Source organism: Glycine soja, chromosome 8, assembly GCF_004193775.1.
Source record: "Glycine soja cultivar W05 chromosome 8, ASM419377v2, whole genome shotgun sequence".
Classification (NCBI taxonomy): domain Eukaryota; kingdom Viridiplantae; phylum Streptophyta; class Magnoliopsida; order Fabales; family Fabaceae; genus Glycine; species Glycine soja.
The window spans coordinates 845,633-860,567 of NC_041009.1; the positions used below are offsets into that span (position 1 = coordinate 845,633).

Consider the following 14,935-nt stretch of genomic DNA (forward strand, 5'->3'; position numbering starts at 1 on the left):
ACGAGATTTTGGAAACTTTCAGGTGGAAGGGAGGATGAAGGTTATAAAAGAAATACACAAACATTTTGAAAAGTTCTTTTATCAAGAAGATAATTTAAATTTCTCACCTTTTAGAAGGAAGTTAAAATTCCACATTTTTAGTTGTTTAAGATTTTGTTTTAAAATTTTAAAATTTTAAATTCTTTATAAAAAAACATCCAAATAATGAATTTTATATTAAAAAAATTTAAATTTTCTAATAAATTACTTTCCTCATTTAAAATTTTTTATCCACACATACTCATGATTTATGATTGTATATTTACATGTATTGCAGTTTGTTTTCTTTTAAATAACCAATAATCATGTCACTTGTATAAACCCTCCAAAACAAATAACATAATTATTGTCATGTATGTTAAGAACTTTTAAGATTGTCATTATATTTCACTTGCATGTCATTGACTTCACACAAGGAAAAAAAAGAATTAGGGAAATATATTACATGTATGATGTGTATCTTATATTAAATATTTGTTATATTATAATATATTTCATATATCTTAAATAAGACTGATATTGACTTTTGGACAAATTTAATAATACTATGAAGACAATTTGAAATATGATTGCCAATATTTATATAATTCAAAATCTAAAACGTAGAAAATAGGCGGGGAGTATTTGATAATCATTATAATATTGTCATTGATATTATTATTATCATTATTATTGTTGTTTTAATTTTTTAAAATTTATTTATTAATAAAAAAAAATTATGTAATACAGTAAATGAAGTGTCTTATTACAAATATATTTTTCCTTTAATTTCCAACCTAAATAAATAATATTTCTGTCAGCATATGATTACCCAAAATAAATTATTAAGAGTAATAACAACATAAATTACGCCTAAACAAAATGACCAGAGCAAGAAATAGACAGGGTTTAATCCAATGGATTTACAAAAATGAGTCATGTGTTACAAAAATACATGACCATGATAAACTGCTCGCGCGACTAACTTAGCCCAGCTTACGGTTCAATATATTTCACCGCATTTTTTTAGGCAAAAGAGAAAAGTGAACAAAATACATGGGGCATAAACTAAACCCAAACAAACATAGTCAGCGGAACCTATTGGATGAAACACCCATCGTGTACCATCCAATTTTCGTAAACTAGATTAAAAAAAAGATTGTTATTTATAAATAAATAGAATTTTAAAAAAAATGATGAGATTTTATAAATAAATAAATAAGGAGATATAATTATTAATTAAAATAATGATTTGAGAGAAAATAAAAAGGGTATTTTATTTATTTGATAGAGAATAAAATAAAGTTTGTTTTTATAAAATAATAAATAAATAGAGTAAATAATAGGTCGTAAATGCCCCTAGCTATAAATAGCGACATGCTAGGTCAGTTTTGACTCCTCAGTCTCCTCTGCCTCACAATTTTGTTTCTTCTCTCTTCTCCCAAAACCCTCTCTTTCTCCCGCAGGCCACCTAACTTGTCTCCGAAAAACGACGATCTCGGACTTGTTCACCGTTGGATCGTCGTGAAATTTTAGCACCACGTTCGCAACCCAATTACGAGCATTCTCATCGTTGGGAATTTTGATATTATGTCTGAGCTAAGAGAAATACCCCTCGCATTGTAGCATTTTCCTTTCCCGTAGAAACCCAGAGTTGTCTCGGTAAAACTATGATCCCGGTTCGTTAACCGTTGGATTTTTATGAAATTTGGATATGTTGTTCGAAATTCAATTTCGCACGCTTTCACCGTTGGGATTTGCGAGATAATATTTGTGGAGGGAGAAAAATAAATTGCATGGTGACAGTACAAGTGGAGGCTTCAATCCCTTTTCTGTCTCTTTGACGTTTGAGAACTCTATCAGAGCAGTTAGAGGAAAAAAATTGGAGGAATCTCGGGGAACCGCTAGAGATGTTGCTATTGCTGGCTGAAAACACGTGAGTCCGCTTAGAGGTAAGGGATGAGTTATTCACAATTGGGGATTAGTGAGAACATGTGTACGGATCCTTAGAGATAGTCATTGGAATGGGTTTTGGGGTGTTTTTGCAATTTTCATTTTATCCTTTTAATTATTACAATGAATTATATATGTTTAATGAATCAGTTGATGCCCCAATGAGAAATTGCTATGAAATTGATGTGTTCTTGTGTTGAGTGTGAATCCCTTAGAAAAATTAAGCCCTTTTAATAACGTAAATTATATTATTCAATGACTTATTTTATACAAATTATTATCTTGTTCTAATTTTTCTACGACGATTATCAACATGTTATGTGTATATGAGTTATCAGGTGTAATGAGTTATTATAATGGTATTATAATATTATTGTGAAGATTGAGTAGTACAAAGTTGAATGTGTCATTTTGCGAGATACATGTAAAAATGAGATGGTTGATGTGATATTATGAGATGTTAAATTGTGGACATGATATTTGATTGTGAATAAGTGTGTGTGTTTGACACTTGATGTGACAATAATTATATTGTGAGCTATGAATTATACAATAACCCAACCAGTGTTATCTTGAGAAAAGCGTTGATGCGTAGTGTTTAAGAGAAAATGTAGGTTTCCTATTCAGGAACCAGTGTTAAATTGTAGCGCAACGTGTTAAACGTGTTGAAACACGAGTGTGAGGTCGGGAGTATTGTATAATTCATGAGCAGTGCTTATAAATGAAATATGTGATGGTGGATTGTGACATTATGAGATGTGAAATTATGAATGAGTTTTGGTTGTAAATAAGTGTGTGATTAACTCTTGATGTGACATTATTTGTGTTGTAAGCTGTGAATTGTACAATAACCCGACCAGTGTTATCTTGGGAATAGTGTAAATGTGCAGTGTTAAAGAGAAAGCGTAGGTTTCCTATTTAGGAACCAGTGTTAAAGAGAAAGTGTAGGTTTCCTATTTAGGAACCAGTGTTAAATTGTAGCGCAATATGTTGTACGTGTTTAAAACACGAGTGTGAGGTCGTGGGTATTGTATAATTCACGAGCAGTGTCTGTGTGCTAAAATGATTTTAGGGGTTGGACCTGAATCAGGAGGGAGAGGCCCTGACGGACTCTTCGGAGTGTAGGCCTTGGGGGTCACCGGATTTGAGTGCTCCTTTAAGCCTATGTTGATCCCATATGGTTGGAGCATTCTCGCAAAACATCGTGACCCTGACTGGTCTCCCTATGATCTTACTTAGTGAGAGTGACCTGACAAACCCATTGTGTGGTGTGTCTTGTTATGTACTCCTAAGCGCCCCAGGGTGGTTTTTCACTGACATGGTACCACATTGCATATAGGATTGAGTCTTAGCATAACTGTCTCATGCGCTTGCTAATTGTTTATTATGAAATTGAGGTGTTATTATGTCTTGATCAGAGTGTGTGATTCTTGTGTAATGTGATTGATGATTGAAAAGTGTGATTGATGGATGAAAAGTGAACCTCGAATGACAAAGTGGTGGAATTACATGAATTACGTGTAAGTAAGTTTTATTTGGTTTATATGATATGTATATCTAGTTGTCTTGTTTCTCTATTAGTTAGGAATGTGATAACTCACTCCCGGTTTGTTGTTTGTGTTTGGATCCTGTGATGATCTTGAACTTTGTGTTCGGGGGAGTAGATGACTAGGTGAACTGCGTTAGGGAATATTGTGCTGAAGGACGTCGAGACACAACGCTCTTATAGGATGTGACATTGGGGTATAGAGTTTTATATTAATTCTATGAAGTCTCAGACGGCCTTGTTTGAGCCGATGACTTTATTATTTATTTGGACAAGTTAAAAATGACGTAGAAGGAAGTGATTGTGAACCTTTTATCCCTTTGAAAGACTTGTATTTAAAAATGTTTTAAAAAAATACTTTTAATTAATATTTAAATTTTCATTCCTTTGTTAGTATATAGATGAGGGGTAAAGGGTGTCACACAACCTATTTTACTGCATATAAATTCTCTATATTTAGATAAAATTTAATAAATTAATTTAAATATTAAAATTGGTTCGTCTATTAGACTTTTTGCACAAGGTTATGAACCACAATTATAATTACAATTGTTTTTTCAATTGTCCAATATTTTATATTGAAACACTCTCTAACTTTTAAACAAAAGTTGTGAAACTCTCTTACTTTTAAACAAGCTAGATACAATAAAACTGTCAGAAATCGTTTGTGAATCCTTATTTTTTTTCTTCTCTATTTGCTTATTAACCAGACATGAATAGATAATAAGATATTTAAATTCACATGTATATGTAATTTAGAATTATTTAAATAATTTTAATTATATATACATTAGGTTGCTCAAATTTAATTTTAATGTAAATACAAAAAAATCAAAATTATTTATTTTTGGTATAAATATATGTTTCAAAAGTCTTTTTTTTAGTATAATAATATGCTTTAAATTTATTTGTTTCTAATTTAATTTAATTTAATGTTTTTTGTCATATTTGTTTTAACAAATATTCACAAATACCTACCTATGAAAATACTTGCAAATATTTATAAAATTCATCCATATTTGCTTATCAGATACTCATGCAAGTATGAGGCAAACATGAACACTATAAAAAACACTTTATAGACTAAAGTTTTTTTTAGTTCTTAAAATTTAAAAAATATTATTTTTAATTCTTTTACGGACAAATCAAATATAAAATAAGAGATTTACACTGTGTAATAACTTTTTATTGTCAAAATTTGATTTTTTATTTTATATTTTAGGTACATTTTTAGCTACTAAAAAGTGACATAATAATCAAGTTAAAAAAAATTAAAAACCCAATAACTAATTTTAAAATCACTTTAATTTTTATTATAGACTTAATTCTGACAATTTCAAACCGCCAAAAAATCATCCCTTAAAATATAAAATAAAAAAATTAAAATTCTAATAGTTAGATATATAAAAAAATGTGAATATCTTATTTCTCACTTGAGTTACATTTTGCATGATGACAAAAAATATTTTACAAATTTTAAGGAATACAAAATACATTTAAATTTAAGAGACTAAAAAAATGACTCACATTAAAAAAACTAAAAATATATTTAAATCTTAAAACTTATAGTACTTATAATCATTATAATAAGTATTAAATAAAATACATTAAAAAAATTACATATTAATAAATGATATATTCTGTTACAAACGATTAATATCACATATCAATTAAAATAATAATAAAACTCTAATTATACTAATATTCATAAGCTAGAGTATTTTAATTGGCACTTGCATTAGGTGGTACATGCATAGGTAACTAAAATTGTGCCAGCGTGCGTGTCTATGCCTTGTGCTTGACTGATAATATATGTACACTTGTCTAATTAGAGACAGGTGTGATGTATTATTAAGTTGAGCTATCAATTGATACATTTTTTCTTATTATTATTGTGAGGGTCGGTCATTGATACATTTTATTTTGAGAATATAATAATAAATATTTTTAATATATATTTTCATAGTCTAACACTTAAAAATGAGTGATCAAAAAGAGAAAAATAAACTAGTTTAACTGTCTTCGTTGGCCTTGGGAATTAGTTGTTTATTGTTTATATAAAGATGAGAGGAAATATTATCTAATTCTTATATCTCATCTCATCTCATCTGTCAAATGAGTCTTTAATTATAATTACATACGTAAACTAATTGACCTTCCAGGATGTAGTGTAAAATATCTTTGCACACACGGTCAACTTAATTATTTAAATAGAATTATATTTTTATATTTAAAAATAAAAAATAAAATAAAATCCACAGTTACCTTAACGAAGACGTAGACTAACGCATATCATACTCCTAGTTAATGCAAATGGAAAATCATTATACGCTTTCCAAATACCCGTCAGAAATGACAGCGCGCGCGAGTACCACTATATCTTCCTTTTATTTTATTTTTTTCAACTATTGCGTGTTTGGATTTATAATAAAAAATAATTTTGAATCTAGAACTAATTTTAGAAAAAAAATTATATTTTAATATTTAGAAAAAATATTTCAGAATGTATCTTGGCATCAAAATTAATTATGAGTTTAAGTAGTTTCAAGTAAGTTTTGTATTAAATAAAAATAATTATATTACATTTTACTGTTAATCTGATTTTATAATATAAAAAATCTATACATAAAATATATTATTTCAAATTCAATTTTGTAAAATTAATTTTATTAATGCTGAACCAAACAAATTGATTGCTTTACAGTGGTTTTTTTAATAGTTGACAGTTTTAGTAAAATTAAATTCTTATAATTTTTTACAATCATTTTATAATTATGAGAGATAAAATAATTTATTTTTTACAATAATTTTTAAGGAAAGAAGTGAATATAAAAATAAATATTATAATAACTTGCTTTTGACAATAAATGTTATAAAAAATATATTATCCGAATAATACTACTAGTACTTTTTTTTTTTATTTTCGGATGATTATTCTTTGGTTGCGGCGGGCAACTTGTTTTCCCAGTTCTCACCCACCAACCCAAGCCTTGAGATTACTCTTTTACCACTAGTACCTTTGAATATTTTTTATGCAATTTTTTTAATAATTAATTTAAATATAATGATTAAAAAAATCATTTCAAATTAAAATAAAGATATATTGTAATTTTTTAATATATTTTTAAAATTCCTTAACTACTTTTTAACAACATTATATAAAAATTATCACTTATTATCAGGAAAAAAAACATTAGTTTTGGTCGGTATAACTTATATCCAATTGAAATTAAATTATTATGATAAATATTGTATATATGCACACTAACAATATGATGTATTATGCCAACATTTAACAATATTAATAACATGTATCAATATTTCATACCAATAAATCTATTTACCATTATATTATATTCTTAATATAATTTTACAATGTTTTCATTAATAGCTTAATATCCTTTCAACAAATGATATATATATATATATATATTAATAAAAGGGTGCTGCTGTTGTATCTTACGAAATTATAATTAACTGTAAAAAACCTATTCCATTGCATGTGGACATTGTTTATTGGTTATTTGAAAATTAAAAAGCGAAAAGATAAACTGAATTAAATACTAATTCAACGTAAAACGATGACTATATCACGTTTTTTTAAAGAGAAGTATAGTAGACAGTGATAGTCAAACATAAGGCAAGAATATTTAAAACTCCTTTGCTTATCCAACATTTGACTAAGTCAATGCAAGTAGGTCGACATATATTATTGCAACTTTTGAAATTGCATTTGCATAAATTCAATTAGTCATCACGAATAAAAAAAAAAAAGTAATTTATAGAAAACTCAAGATTCAAGAAGGTATACATGCTTTCCGCCATATATATAATACCACGCTATGCTACTTAGTCTTATTTAAAAAAAGAATCAAAATCCACAGCATGCGCAAACTGACAATATTTCATACCAATAAAGCTAGTGACGACCGTGTGGAACTATTAAAACAAGTCCTCTATATAAAGAGCAACCTTAACTTGGTTTTAATTTGTAGCTTCAGCACCACATCATGCATATATATAATTAACACCCTCGCATTTTTTTCTTCCTAAAAGAAAAAAAAGAAGAAGATGGAGTTTGTGAAGAGAGTATTGGGAAGCAGCAAGAGATTGTATCCTGAAAACAGTGGTGGAAGTGGCAGCTACGGCAGAAGATTGAGCACCTCAAAGAAGAAGAAGAAGAAGGCTCCACAGGGTTGCATTTGCGTCTACGTTGGAGCCGAGAGAGAGAGATTCGTGATCAAGGTAAAGATCGCAAACCACCCTTTGTTCAAGGCGCTTTTGGACGCTGCTGAGAGAGAATATGGCTATCGAAACAATGGTCCCTTGTGGCTCCCTTGCGATGTTGACTTGTTCTCTGAGGCGCTTAAGGATATGGAAAATAGCATCCAAGGAGAAGAAGAAACGGGTTCTGTAGGTTGCGCCGCCTTTGCTGCGGGTCACAGTTTCCGGCGCAGCCCCTCATCAGCTTCTAATAATTACATCAGTTGTAGATATTTGTTGACGGGATCTGTCATTCACCATTACCAAACCCTTGTTAGTTGAGATTAATTCTTGAAACAGATTCAAAGAGGCAAAAGGCTCATATATATATAATAGATCAGAAATTTATTTGTTTTACTGCAAACAATTTTTGGTGACCATATGCCAGATATTTAAATTTTGAACTCAAAACTAATTAAGCTATAAAATCTCACTAATTAATTCATGTACTAAATAGTAAAGGATTATGTTAATTGAAACACGTTCGCGACAATTGATTCATATATGTTTATTGAAAAACTTTTAACAGTATTGTCTTTTCTAATTAAATTTCTTAATAATTATCAAATAAATATATATTTAGAAGATTTTAAATTCTTCCATGATATTATAATCAAATTCACAAATGCATGGGAACCTTGATTGGATGATGTTTGAAGTTTTTCTTTACACATATTATCATCATTAATCAAAGTCGCAAATTTGGTGGAGTAGTTAAGGAATAATTATTGACGCAAATTAAGAAAAGTCTTGAGTGCCATGGTTTCTTACTAACAACTTAAAAAATTCTGTGTTTTTGGGTCGATCCCTTGTGTACAATCTGTTTCAAGAAGGCATATACGTAGTACTACACACTTTTCTTTTTTTAAAGTTTTTCTCACTCCGTTCAGACACATCTTTATGCATGCATGGTTTGGATTGGAGGTGGTTCCTAGCTGCATTTCCTTCAACACTAGGTTTCTTAAATTAAAAGGGAATTAGATTCTGCTTAAAAAAAGGAAATTAGATTTTATCGGAATGAAAATGTATTCAAAAGTGTTAGAGCTTATTTTGAAACCACACCAAAAAAGAGCCGATTTAGAAAATTAAAACACGTAATAGAATTACTTAAGCTATAGGTTTTTTTTATCAACAAAATATACTAGGTTAATTAATATTGGTTGGATCACATTTAAAGCTCAAGAAGCGTTTCTTAAATGCACATTTACTTCTTCATCTATTGTGATGTTTAAAATCATTGCAAACAAAATGAAACAGTTCAGGGGTTCCATACTCGTGATTCGTGTCTGAAGGAAGGATTTTTTTTTCCTTTCTTTTTTGCATATTCATCGCTGGAATAAATCCTAATACTTGAACGTCATATTGTTGAAGAGGTCAGTTGGATTGTTTTTGGGCTTTCAGATGACGGTCCATTTGGGGTAGGCTTGACAGCCCATATTTGGACGTTATCATAAAAAATATCTATGAAGTAAGGGTAGGGGTGGGAATAGGCCAGAACGGTCTACAAGGATCTACGACCTGATCTACATAAAACTTGACCTGAACTGGTTTATTTAATCAAAAATGTTTGGTTCAGACTTTTTTAAAAATCTATTAAATTAAATATAGGCCGGCCTATATATATATATATATATATATATATATATATATATATTTATTTATATTATTTTTTGGATACAATTAATTTTTTTTAAAACTATCACACTTTGATTACACATTACTGCTACATAACTTCTATTCCTATGATCAAGGACTTTAATTACAATTTAGGTACGAGTCATGTGCCATCTTATATTCCTCATTATTTTGATTTGACTTTCCTTTTTTTTTTTTAACTTTCCTATTAGTTCCTACTTCATAAAATATTAAATATTTATTGTGAAGAAAACTTTTTAAAAGGCCAGACCAGACTTTTAAAAAGACCATGCCGAACCAAAATAAAAGCCTTTGATAGACTATAGGTTAGACTCATGCATCAAAGATTCATCGTAGGCTAGGCTCAGGCCTTTCAAAGTTTGGTTTAGCCTATTCTCACCCCTAAGTAAGGGTGTCAAATTGTCGATCAAAATAAATTTTTAGATAATCTTAAATCATCACTTATTCATATATAATTTTAACCAATTTTTATGTGATGTATATTTAAAAATTTTAATTTTAAGAAATAATTAATATTACTTAATTACATAGAGATTGATTGACACCACAAACCATATGATAATTTAAGACAACCTAATAAGTTATTGTCAAGGAGATGCTTAATTTGTTTGGATGTTTAAAAATCACCACTCATATATTTTGTAATGTTATTTCATTCATATAATATGACCATATAAAACTCTAATCATATGTTTAAAGATATAGTTAAATGTGATATTGTCATTAGAAATAATGGTGGGAGAGTGACTCCCAAGATATAGCTGACGAGATCATAGTCAATAAGATTTCAGTTAAATTATTAATTTATACTAAGGAGGGTAATTTATTTTACAAACACAATAATATAATTAATTGATAATTTTGCTTCCTAAATATGTTATTAGAGGCTTAGTTTCTAAGTTTATGTACATAAAAAAATACATATTAAAAAAGGTCATGTTTCTTAAATAAAATTTGATATTTTAAGAAATTAATCATTAACTTCTAGTAAAAAAATACCTTAAATTTACCTAAATTAAAGTAAGGAAATTTTAAAATCGTCAGAATTTTTTTTATTAATGTCAGTGGCACAAAAATAATTCAACATATGAAAAAAATACAGTTGATTCACATCATTAGTCATCACTCTTAGAAATTAAATAAGCCAGTAGCATGGACAGTGTGTTTTGTTTCACACTTCAACTCAACGTAAACCCATTTCATGCAGATGAAATAAAATATTGCTTCTACATTTTGTGTTTTGGAAGCTGTGAAATGATGTTTAAAGTACATTCCAACGGTTTTTCAAATTATCCGAAGTCACCGTACACTAAATTATATCTAATCAACCCTGCTTAAGTCAAAATCCTAACTGCTTATCATCATATGTGTTTGACAATCAGCAATATGAATTGAAATCTCTTGTTAGAAAAAGAGAGGAAGAGATAAGAGATTATAGAGAAGATTCTCTTTATTTAACACACTTGTTCTATAATACAACAACCCATAGGTATTACATAATTATTTAATTAAGACACTAAATGAAGATAATGTCATAGTCTTTTCAATATATATAGTGATTATATATACAAAATAATATCCCTTAATTCTTATTAAGTCAAACTCATTCATCTTCTGATAGTAATTGATAATCATTTATTTTCTAATAACTATTATAATTTCTAACAAATTTAACTTCTTAAAGATAGAGTGGGACAAGTATCATTTTTCCTTGACAAATCATCACTCATACATTTATTGTGGTGGGTAGCCAATGATCAAAACGAGGGAGAGAAGGATCTTCCTTTATTACATGCCATTAATAGAAATTATTTCCATGTTATCATGGACCCAACGACCTAGCTTCATATAAATAATTAATAACCTATAAACAAACTTTCTGGTCAATAAAACCTATAAATGACCCACTATAGTGATGTTCTTCCAGTGTAATAAATAGTTCCACCTAAACTTTCTTCAATTACAGTACAATAAAACAGTTTGAAGCAAAACAGGCTTACTTACGACATTATTAATGAAGGGAATTAATTAAAACTCGTGATATCGATCATTCATATCTCCATCAGCCTTTCAAACCTTTTCATGGCAGAAGCAGGCAAACCTAGGAGCACGTTTATGCTTTTACTTTCTTCATTATGAGACAAGAACAAAATGACTTCCTTTCCAGGCAAAGTTACAGGCCCAAAAAAGAAGGGCTTCCCCCATCCGAAATCTGCACTTCGGAAAGGTATCCTAGTCCATGTTGTGATCAAAAGTGTTGCTGTTAAGGAAGGCCTTGATCTTTTCACTTCAAAGTAATCAATAGCAGATCTCATGTAACTATCTTTGACCATATCAATTGCCTTCCCAACCAATCCCACACTAAATGAAAGGGGATTATTCACTAATTCCTCTACCTTGCATAGAGCATTTGAAAACACAATGGCATTGCCAAAGTATCCCTTTGGTATTGGAGGCACAAATTTAGACCTTCCATCAACAGCAAAAAGTAGCTTTGTTTGTTGATTAGAGTGCGTCCCTAAGGCTTCACTTCTAGCTCTCCAGACAAAAGCTGTGAGTGCTTCAAAAGTAGAGCACTTTTTTACAACACCGTCTTCTGTGGCTACTTTCTTAAGCAGCTCAAGCTTATCTGGGTCGAAACAGAAGGACTTGTAGAGGATCTCTTCCTCCTCGTAGAGTTTTGTGGCATTTGATACATCTTCAATTTCGTCGAATTCGTGGTGTGGAAACTCTATTTTAGGAGGGTTTCGTGCTCTTAGGATAGTTCGGTCCAGAACTGGTGAGATGCTCAAGTCCAAGCCTCTGGCTGTCTCACCCCATGCGTTCACGAATTGCATAGCACATATACCATCAGACATGCAATGGTTCACGTTTACGCCCAAAACAAATCCTCCACATTTGAACTTTGTCACCTAAAAGAGAGGCCGGGTTTCGTTGCCCTTTAAGTCATAAACATGTATATACGCTTTTAATTTGCAATAAAGGTCTACTACGGTAAAAAAAAAAAAAAACTTAAATATATTTTTTACATCTATAATATAGTTAATTTGATTTTATTATCTAATTTTTTATTTTTTATTTTACTGTATAAAATATTTTGTTAATTTTAATATTTATCGTCAGATCCATTAAGTGTTATATTAGTATCATTTGATTGATGATGTGAAATGATAAAATTTTTGTAATGTCCAAAATAATTAAAGTTATAGTATATACTATTTTTTTTTATAAAACCATCTCTTATAATTGAGTAATTTTAAATTGTTAAAAATATTACGTAAATATAAGCTATTTTCTTAATTAATTATTTTTATGATATTAATATATCTTTTTCTACTTTATTAATAATACTCTTTAATTTTTTAATGACTTTTAAACCCTTCTATGCTAGTAAATAAAAAAATAGAGAATTTATGTCTAAATTATTTTTGTAAAAAATCTGCAAGACAAATTATGTTATTCAATAACAAAATTTAATAAGCAGAGAATATTTTAAAAATTTCAACGAATTTTCCAATAAATTTCAGAAAATAATTATACTTTTTTTTATTAAAATCATTGTAAAATTTGAAGAAAAAATCTGTAAGAAAATCACAAGATTTTTAAAAAAGAATTTGCACAAAACCTACAAGAAAAATTTGCAGGTATAAGTTATGTTATACAAAACGAGAGTATAATAAATAATCATAAAAAATAAAAAAATATCATAAAAATACAACTTGTACTTCATATTTGATGGCCGACCAAATAGATCACTCGACATTCAAAGAATTTTAAAAAAATAATTAAAATTTGAAGAAAACTCTATCATTTATCAGAAAAATAAAGATAATCCTTAAAATAAAAAATAATTTATCATATAAGAAAAATAAGATAAGATCATATCTTTTCATAATTAATTAACTGAAAAACTTGCATTTAACCACATGTTTGAATATTTCCTAAAAGAAAAAAAAATACATATTACTCATTTGGTTTAAAATATTAAAAAAATATTTATATCTTATTCTTAAATATAAATAAATCTTAATTAATTTTATTTTATTTAATGAAAATTTATTTATATTTTTAAGTTCAAATAGAATAAAAAAAACTTCGTACCCCATTGCCCAGAGGCTCTTCGCTATGCGAAGGTATAGGGAAGGGATGTTGTACGCAGCCTTAAATGTTTTTACACGCTGTACCAGGGCTCGCCCTCAAGTTCAAATAGAATAATCTAAGAAAAAAATATTTTTAATTAAAATTGATAGAATTTAATAAAATTAACTATTTTTTATTATAAATGAGATGGGAGGAGTACGTACCAATTTACTTGAGTCCAAATTAAAACTGCCGATAATAACTTTTACGTTAAAGACATGAATTCTAGATTCCATTAGTTTTGCCTTTAAACAATGACTCTCTCTTTTTCGTACGTAGTTGTTAGTTTTTATTACTTAAGAGATATGTAATTGATGAGAGGATTAATAATTAATTAAGAACACAAACCTGAGTTAGCAAAGGAGGTATCTGAAGCAAGTTGGTTGCACCAGGGATATCATAAACCAGTTTTCCAAGAGTTTGAAGGTCGGGTTGTTTTGCCAAATCTCCCAAGTCCTTTATCACACAGTTTGCTTCTTCAGCCTCAACAAACACAACACCCTCACCTGTGCACTCTATGATCAGCTTCCCTTCTGAACTGATGGTCAATCTTCCAGCCATAGGGTAATAGTGAACAAGAACTTTTGACAAAGCATCCTTTATGACTTGTGCTGCTTCCTCGTTCCCTCTACATGGAGACTTATTATAAAAGTAAACGGTTCGAACTGGATGTGCTATGTTCTGGTCAAGGTTTGAAAGGAAGTATATACCCTTTTTTGTTTCTTCTGCTGGTGGCACCAGAGTTGCTTCTCCTACCCTTATATTCAGTTTATTCGCCATATATATGAACCTGATGCATGACCACAATTTTTTTTTAAAAGGAGAGTTACATTTGTATTTAAAAACGTGTGTGTAAAGAGCATCGCAATGCAAATTTTCTGTAATACGTACAGTATATATATTATGAATATGCAAAAAGAAGTTGCAGAACTTACTCAGATCAGATGTTTACAGCAAAGCTAGCTAGGATGGTGAAAGAAAATTGATACACAGATATGATTATAGACGATTATATAACTCAATTGTGCATATACTCTATTTCTTCAAAAAGAAATTTATATAGGAAGAGGTTAGCCACTTGCTTTTGGTGAACGAGAATAATTATTAAACTATACTATATTCAGTCTTGTTTGACTTGAGAAAATAATTTAATTAATTGCTATAAATAATAGGACAAATAATCTATTTGATCCTTAATTTATTTTATTTTATTTGTTTAATTTAATTATTTATTTTTTAAAAATTTTATTTTAATTTTTTAAAATATTTAAAATGGTCCACCTAATAGTAACACCATTAACCATTAAAGAATATTGACGGATAAAAACTGGCGTAAAATGTGTTTCTTCTCCCTCCGTA

General features: G+C 28.9%; 2 protein-coding genes across 2 annotated transcripts; one reads left to right on the forward strand and one right to left on the reverse strand.

Annotated features, from left to right (window-relative positions):
* The first annotated feature begins 7,588 nt into the window (after positions 1-7,588).
* Positions 7,589-8,062, forward strand: LOC114424717 (auxin-responsive protein SAUR71-like). Its single transcript, XM_028391561.1, has one exon. The coding sequence runs from the start codon at positions 7,589-7,591 to the stop codon at positions 8,060-8,062; it is 474 nt and encodes a 157-aa protein (XP_028247362.1).
* A 3,133-nt stretch (positions 8,063-11,195) lies between these two features.
* LOC114423870 (omega-hydroxypalmitate O-feruloyl transferase-like) lies at positions 11,196-14,645 on the reverse strand. Its single transcript, XM_028390774.1, has 3 exons — positions 14,512-14,645; positions 13,925-14,366; positions 11,196-12,348 (listed from the first exon to the last, which is right to left on the reverse strand). The coding sequence occupies exons 2-3, from the start codon at positions 14,354-14,356 to the stop codon at positions 11,488-11,490; spliced, it is 1,293 nt and encodes a 430-aa protein (XP_028246575.1). The 5' UTR covers positions 14,357-14,366; positions 14,512-14,645; the 3' UTR covers positions 11,196-11,487.
* Between the last annotated feature and the right edge of the window lie 290 nt (positions 14,646-14,935).

Coding starts and splice junctions, on each gene's coding strand:
- LOC114423870 (XM_028390774.1), bottom strand. CDS start 14,356: ATGGCGAATAAACTGAATATAAGGGTAGGAGAAGCAACTCTGGTGCCA. Junction 12,349..13,924: donor TACCTCCTTTGCTAACTCAG/GTTTGTGTTCTT, acceptor CCTCTCTTTTAG/GTGACAAAGTTCAAATGTGG.
- LOC114424717 (XM_028391561.1), top strand. CDS start 7,589: ATGGAGTTTGTGAAGAGAGTATTGGGAAGCAGCAAGAGATTGTATCCT.